Below are 8421 nucleotides of genomic sequence, written 5' to 3'. Positions count from 1 at the left end.
ATGGCTAGGTCCTGGTTCATGTCAGCACCTCTTTCTCTATCTCTGCTGTTGATGTATTTCAAGGGAGGCTCTTTGCAGAGAGCTACCACTCAAATCATCAGGCAGCTATCTTTAAATACTGAGCTCTAACTTGCCTGATAATAGTGATCAGACATTCATTTAGTTGTCAAAGTACAGTTTCGGTCAGCAATGTTACTCAGTAACCTCATTTTTTAAAAGGGCCAAACCAGTGTTTTTACAAATCTCTAACTACAAATCATGAATGCACTTCCATTTTCAAATCAATGTTGTGTAGTTTTTGATGTTGATATGGATTTTTTCTGCTGCTTTAGGCAGAGGTTTATTTCACTATGGCATAAAAGTCTCTTCTCGCTGACTCTTGTTCTTGTTGTGTAGTCCATCACAGTAAATATCAGTATTGCATCTCAGTTTGCATACTTCCATACTCACACTTGCTGCATGTAAAGATTCAGTGCACTATAAGTACCAGGATGGTGCAGTGAAAGCAGTCAAAACAGTTGAGTGTTGAACAATGGACACTTCTAACCCTCTCACGTAGTGGACGGTGTGGGACCATCAACGTATTTTCAAAGTTATGAAAATGGTGGCCAAGGAATGAGGACACATTGTTGGCGCAGATGTTGTCGTGATTTACATGTCGTGTGAAACAGGGCACAGACAAGAAAGTAAAAAGTTTATTTTCAAGTCAAGTCAGCAAAGCAGACCACAGATAGAAGGCAATAATGGAGGTTACATGTTGCAATCGCCATTTCCAGATGAGTGCACAGCTGCCATGTTTGATTTGAGACAACACTACCCAGTCACAGCCAGTGAGTGTGCTGTGTAAACAGTGTACTGAATGGACATGTATTAAGTGAGGTATCTGATTTGGGACACAGCAGAAGTCTGCATTAACTTTTGTCAGATTTGTCGCAAAATTTCAAGATAATACATTCACAGAAACAAGGTGGATACCAGTGGCTGCCTGGAATAAAAAAACATCCAAAAACATAAAACACATAAGCATCTTTTGCAAAATGGTTAGTTGTAATGTATGAAGTATGTGATTTGCAGTAAATCGGATAAAACATGCAAAACCACTGGTATGGAAAGTCTGTCTCCTAGAAATTATGTTAATGTACTACAACAGCACTGGAGGGAAATATAACTTCAGCCTGGATGATGTTCACTTGCATTTTTTCCACTGGAGAAAGTCCTACGTTCTTGTACCACACATAAGTCAGAGGGAGATGGTTGGGGTGGATGGTGGATGTACAAAGCACAGGAATTTAATACCGGAGACCAGTCTACCATGTGGGTAGGTTTAGGCAATAAATACTTTGGTTAAGGAAAGACTGTGGTTTTGGTTAAGTGTTAATAGATGATACACATCCTGTCTCATGTTCAAAAAAAAAAAAAAACATAAAAAAAACAACTTAATTTGGGTGGAAATATGTTTCTCTCAAAATGTGGTGTGAACCATTACAAAGTTTTTGTTAAGAATCACATAACAGTTCCCTTGGAATGCCATTTATTTGTACCTTAGTAATTGCTGGCAACATGACAGTACACAGATTTACACACAGGAAGTGTTATAAATGTACTGACACCAAAAATAAGAATTTAGACAGAGGCAAAAAGAAACTCTACTGCTGTTGGTGATCTTCTCGTTCTGGTCCTGTTTAAGCTTCAGCTGTTAACATGGATGAGAGAGCAGAAGTGGACTGCTGCTGGGGCCAACCATATCTGTCAAAAACACAAAACAAAGTTTGACAATACCTGGAAAACGAATTGTTGATAGCAGTATTAAAACATTTAAAACTAGACCTTTATGTTAAATAGTTATTTTGCAATGCTATATCGAAAACAACAACAAACAGTTAAAGTCAGGTACTCTTGACATTAAAAGGAAAGTAACATAAGTTTACACCAAAGATCCCTGACTTCAGTTTAATAGTCTAAGGTTTTCAATCAAAGCATTAATAGTGCATTAAAGGGCAGGGCAGACATACTGAAATTTATGTTATCTAACTTTCCACATAAAAGCCCAGTCATTCTCATTATAAAGAAGCCAACTTTAAGCCCCTTATGGAGCAGCAAGTTAACTAAGCTGAGCATGTATCTCCAGTGAGAGAACTTAGGCTTGTAGTCCATCTGGAAGTCATTGAGGGGAGATCTGGCCATTCCTCTCTCCCCTGCATCGCACTGCCCTTCCTTACTGTCGTCCCATAATCCCATCTAACGGCCGCTTGGGTTTGGCTGGCCCATTCCAACACACTGAGGGGCTTAACTTGGCCATCTTGTAAAAAAGTAAAGGCCCGCTTTTTCGGCAAGCCACTCCAAAAAGACACTTTAAATATCTAAGGGGGATTTAATATCAAGTCCATTAGGGCTTTTCTCAAGCCCTGTAAATAGTCAATTAGTGGATAATTCTGATTTGATCCACATGCAGAAAGATCTGCCATTTGGATCTCTTTGAGATTACCATCCATGTGCCACATGCACAGGGTGACATTGTGTATTAGTTAAGTAACGGAAAATGAACATACTAAGGTGTTTTAAGTCTTCATATTTTTTATTTGATGAACTGTGTACAGGAGCACAGAAAAACACAGTACTTGCAGATGGATTACCAACAGTGGGCCCTGCTCAGAAGAGTGGGATGCTTAAGGACTGGGCCAGAAGGGCACGCTTTGAGTTCAAAGCTCTGGTGGAGGGACATTAAACTGTGTTTGTGTCCCTTGATCAAACATGCAGCTGGTTGGCAGCAGTATAAACCAATGCTAAATCTGTTGTATAAAACAGGATTCCTGCATTTCAAAGTGGTTTTGGCTAAAAGCATCTGTAAAAACTAATAATCATTACAATAAGTTCCTGGATTAGACATTTAGAGAGGGAGAGGGGACAGAATATTTACTTTTTACATTGGACAAAAACTTTATCAGAAAAGTCACATTCCTTGGTGCTGACAGAATGAAAGCAGAGACAGACAAACATGCAGTACAAAGTGTTGTCTTTGGACTTGTGGCTTTGAAGCAGCTTTAATATGAAACAAAACAACATGAATTAAACCCAAAATTCTGTCAAAATCCATACCAAACCTGGCATGCAGATATTGAGTAAAAATGACTTGTGAAATCAAAAATGAAGGGAAATTTCTTTTCCTCACCCTGTCCCTCAAATTAAAGCTTTATGAAAACAAAGCAGGGAGAATTCAGTTGCTCTCTACAGTGATATCTTTCAGTTTGACAAACACTTCAGTGTGTGAAAGTGCATGATGTCACAGCAGGAAAAGGCCACAGAAGACACCAGACAACCAGTTTGTCCCTGCTTCCATGCTTTGTGCTGAGGCTAAGCTTTCTGTGACTCTGTCTATAGGTAACATGTTAATGTTAATACATGTAACACCTTTGACCCTGACCTATTGTGGATTAATCATTCAAGCTCCTGACAATGCAATGGAATTGTGATGTTTCTTTATACTCTGATGCTTCTCCAGCCAAGACAGATGGTTATTTGTACCTGTGGTAGTTTAAAATCCCTTAACATACAAATGTCCCCTTGTTGTTCCCCATTAAATAGCCTTAAAGTTAGTAAAATATTTTTTTTCCCATTCTGTCTGATGTATGTACATATGTTTTCTGTAGCTGTAGATATCTTCATCATTTACATCATTCTATACATAATACTGTAAAATGATGAAAAGTTTTGGAAACTGGAAGCTCCACTCAGTTAAAAATCTATGAACAATGCAAAGGTTTGTAACTGCTGATCAACCAGCATTTTAACTGTTTTTAAGTGGTCAATACCCGTACTATTTCTGTAACCAGTAACTGTTGTTACCAGTTAGACATCTGTCCCACACATAAAACTGAACAATTAAACAGCTTTTTGCTTCCAGACCTCCCTCTAGCTGTGCCTTTTCTTTGGCTGCTCTTTTTATGTACTAAAGAAAGATTGTTAATGGATCCTGTCATTGACTGTTTGACATGTTACAGGCTATTACTTTTATTCTGAAATCATTATCACCTTTGGAGGTGAAAGACTAATAACAGGGTAAATGTCATACAATAACGATAACATTCTCTTCGTGTATCATATTTCATAAGAAGGGTACAGAGTTCAAAAAACAGTTAAACTGTCAGTTAAAATTTAGATTTTGTCCAGGTTCATAACTGTTCTGTTAAGCTGCTTTCATTCAAATAAAATAACTGTAATTTCCTCCTCTTGGCCACTAACTTCTCTCTGTTGCTATCTGCATCATGTGGCTTGTTAAGTTAAGCCCTGTTATTAACAAATAACAGATTGGTCTACTTCCAAGATTCAAAGAAGGGCTTGAATAGACAACCAGCAAATGAAAATAAAGTGTATATTCTTTGTACAATAGACATAAAATAATGGTTGGCTTGTTTCTTTAATGTCTTAGGTACATTTGAGTTACTCTAAAAACACACATACAGTGTATGTAATGCAAGCTCCAAAGTAAATGCATGACCTGGAGCTGTTTCACTGTCAATCTGACACTGAATATAGTCAGCAAGATCTAAATTCACCAACTAGGACCCTGCTTCTCTCTGCCCTCCCTGTGCTCTTTGTTAATATTTTCAGTAAGAAACAACAAGTGAAGCAGCCAACATGCTACATGCTAATGATGGAAAACTTTACTTGTGATTAAGGCAGGTAATTAGCCCTGAGCAAAATGTTTCTCAATAACACGTCTGCCTCACCATCAGCTAAGCAAGCTCTGAGATGCACCCTTTGGATCCCTAATTATTTCCTTTAACCCGCTCAGCCCTCACCTCTGGCTGGAGCCTATTTGATGTCTGGCTTTCTAGGCAAGCACCATGAGACAAAGACCCAAACCCCTCCAGCCCCACCCCAGCCAGATTCATTGCGGCTTAGTGGGTCTATTCAAAGTGCATGCCCCTAGTTAACTAACTCAGCAAAGTGAAGGAAACTTCCCCAGTCTTATGCAAGTCCTGAAAGGTATTAGAAGTGCTTTTTAAGACCTCGTGTTGATGTTTTCCCACAATTACAGTAGGAGATGGTTCTTTAACTTGCTGTTCTTCAAAACGGTTACAAATGACTTCACTCCAGCTGATGAACAGAGAAATAAAGGACTGATGCACAAAGTGTGACAGTGACTCCTGCTGTACTCTTGGGAGGAAGCATGACATCAGTGAACACACTCTACAAATAGGCTGTGGAGATGTGGAATTGCAAGGTAGTGGTATGCAGTGAGACAGTGGGGCTTTGAGGAGGGAGAATATCCTCTTGGCGTACCTATACCCTCTACTGGCTGAAATGTATTATATCAAATAGGGATGAATTTCAGTCATCAAATATCGTGGTGTCTGTATTAGTTTTGGTAAGTCAAAACGTCACAGTTTCTATTTATAAAGCATCATTCAGTAAATGAGAGGTCAGAACAGGACATGACAGGAACTGATAATGGACTGGCCACATTCATGTGATAGTGGACATAACCTCCTAAAAAACATTTTATTTTATTGCTTTAGTACTATTTTCTCACTAGCTCTACATCTGTATATTTCTATAGCCCTATCTCTGTATCTGTACGTGTACCTCATTTTGGCTTTATTTGCTGAGATACTAACATATCTGTCTCAGAGATTTCTGACACCAACCCTGTACAATTAACTGGAAAAATAGGATTTTGCTATTGTGACAATTGTGCTGTCAAATGATGAAACTTAATGAAACCTTTTTCTCATTTCTGGAAATCTAAAACACATTTAATCTTAAAAAAACACATATTTTGAAAAAGAAAGGGAAAAAACACTAGGGCAGCTTTGGCAGGAGGAATACCTTAAGAAGAACCAGCCTGACAACAATCCAGCCAGGCCAAGTAAAGGTGGGATTCACAGGGCAGGGTGGTCACATATCCCTAAGATGTTTGTCCTCCACTAAGTCTGTAATCACAAGGGTCTGAGCCAGCTCCTTAGAGCTTCTTCTTTAGCTGTCAGCCTGGTCCGGATCAAGTATTTAGTTTGGTAAGTACGGTTTACCAGGGATCACATGCTGCTGACGGGCAGGTTAGCCAAAGGAGTAACAATCCTCCTGAAGGTGATTAAGTACCTAAAGAAAGGCTGGGTGAGAGGAATAAGACTGCTAAGTTTGTCATTTTGCACGCTCTGTGGAGGTAGAGCCCATGATTGGATCTCACTGACTTGTTCAATCCTACACAGTACATTACGGAACGTACACATGTCCATGGCCATACCCTTGATCTAGTTCTCAAACCTGAATTTTAACAGACACATTAAGACAATTACAAAGTCAGGCTACTATCACGTTAAGAACATATCAAGGATTAAAGGACTTATGTCTGTCAGGACTTGGAAAAACTCCATGCAACTCAGATCTTTACACTGACTTCCTGTCTGCCTGAGAACTGATTTCAAAATACTGCTGCTGGTTTATAAAGCACTGAATGGTTTAGGGCCAAAATACGTTTTTGCTCTGCTGCTGCATTATGAACCATATAGACCTCTCAGATTGTCTGGGACTGGTCTACCTTCTGTCCCCAGAGTCAGAAATAACCGTGGAGAAGCAGCGTTCAGTTTTTATGCTCCACATGTCGAAGTGCAGGTCTGCTCAAACTCACAGTTCTTTTAAATTACGGCTGAATTCCTCTCACTTTGCCACTGCCTAATAATAACAAATAAACACTCATTTCTTATACTGCACTATAGCTTTTACTCTTTAAAAAATAATTCTATTTAATTTCCTTTCTAACCTTGTATCTTATTTATCTTATTTTTACCATTTAACTCTTTGTCATTTCTATCTAAATCTGTCTTATATTGTTTTTACATTTTGTCTCGATGCTTTTTATATCTTATGTAAAGCACTTTGAATTACTTTGTTGCTGAATTGTGCTTTACAAATAAACTTGATTTCAAGCATTATTATTACCTATTCAGAATCTTCATATTCGTGCCATTAATATATCAGATCACTGGCCCATTGTCTTGACCCCCTTACTCCCCCTGCCCTGGCGTACTCCTAAACCACCTCTACCTGAAATTTCTGCCTGCTGTATTACTTCTTCTACCTCCAAGCTGCTCAGGGTATTTAATGCCACCTGTATGCATCCTCTAGCTCCCTTTAGGATAAGGAAACCTAAGGTCATACCTCAGCCCTGATTCAACCATGTCATTCATTCTGTTCTGTGCCAAGGGTGTAGAAGAGCTGAGTGAAAGAGGAAAAAACATATAGATTCATATCATCATATGACCATCTCAGAAACCAGCTACACAGATCCAATGCTTTATTTAATACAAGAAACACAGCACTGAATCCTACTGCCCTGAGCTGTCTAGAGGTAATCCCCAAAACCTTGAGACCAGCGAAAATGTATTTAATTTCTTTCTATGAATGACCCCTCTGATTTAACATATCTCTTACAATTTTAAGTCATTTTGAACCTATTTCCTTTCCTTTTTTTGTTTAATATTGCATTTCACACTGCTAGCTTGCTGGATTAATTCCACCCTGCTTTCTCACATAAATATTTGGTACAGATAGACTCAGTATTGTATCAATAATAAACTCATCCCTTGTAGGTCCTGGAAAAAAGTTTTGTGAGCATTCACGGCATGGCTCCTGACTGCTTTAGATCATACTTACAAGCAGATCATTAAAACAATTTCAGTATAGAGTACTAACCAAATAAAACACACAAAACTAATTACAGTGTCACTAGCAAAATAGCATTAGAAATATAAAAAAATCATAAAAATAAATAAATCAATCAATAGAAATCAAGTAAAATCAGAAAAGGCTCTGATAAAAAGATGTTTTAAGAAGAGATATAACAGAGGTCAGTGATTCTGCTGAGATGATGTCCTCAGGCAGCTTTTAATTTGTGACTCTGGTCAATGCCTGTGTTTTTAAATGTGTACAAATAGGTGGTGGTGGAATTTTTCAATCTGACTTTGACTTAATAAGGACAATTGTTCCAGCCTGTTTCCTCTCACAGTTCACACAGTGCACATGCATAAGAATGTTACATGCAATACACAGTCAGTCAAACAAGATGAAAATCCCATGATACCTTTTGCCATCTGTAGCTGTTTCCAAACCAGTCAGCTGATGGCGAGAATAAGGCACACTGTGAGCAGGCCGACACACATTCTAGTCAAATAGCTTTACTGAAATAATAATCTAAAATCATGTCATGTTCAATGCTCAGGTTCCATCTCACCCTAACATAACATGTCTACACCATCTGCATTTTGACATAAGCATAAATGGCTCTGTGTATGTTATTTCAAGTCCCCTCCAAATCTCATCAGATCACATCAGTAATGATAGCTGACAACAGCTTTGCTATCCAGCTCAGATGGAGGGCAGCTTCACTGTCATGACGTAATAATACTGTCGCAGTATGTCCTT

General features: G+C 38.5%; 1 protein-coding gene across 3 annotated transcripts in view; it reads right to left on the bottom strand.

Moving 5' to 3' along the window:
* Window positions 1-731: 731 nt before the first annotated feature.
* Window positions 732-8421, bottom strand: part of brip1 (BRCA1 interacting helicase 1) — an 80550-nt gene continuing 72860 nt past the window's right edge. For all 3 annotated transcript variants that reach the window (XM_051065439.1, XM_018701106.2, XM_051065440.1), the window contains exon 26: window positions 732-1746. In XM_051065439.1, coding sequence (XP_050921396.1) covers window positions 1690-1746 — 57 coding nt within the window. In that variant the 3' untranslated portion in view covers window positions 732-1689. The remainder of the gene's footprint in view (window positions 1747-8421) is intronic.

The sequence above is a fragment of the Lates calcarifer genome, linkage group LG21 (assembly GCF_001640805.2).
Source record: "Lates calcarifer isolate ASB-BC8 linkage group LG21, TLL_Latcal_v3, whole genome shotgun sequence".
Taxonomy (NCBI): Eukaryota; Metazoa; Chordata; class Actinopteri; family Centropomidae; genus Lates; species Lates calcarifer.
Note: the sequence above shows the minus strand (reverse complement) of the source record. Positions and strands in the feature narration are given on the sequence as shown.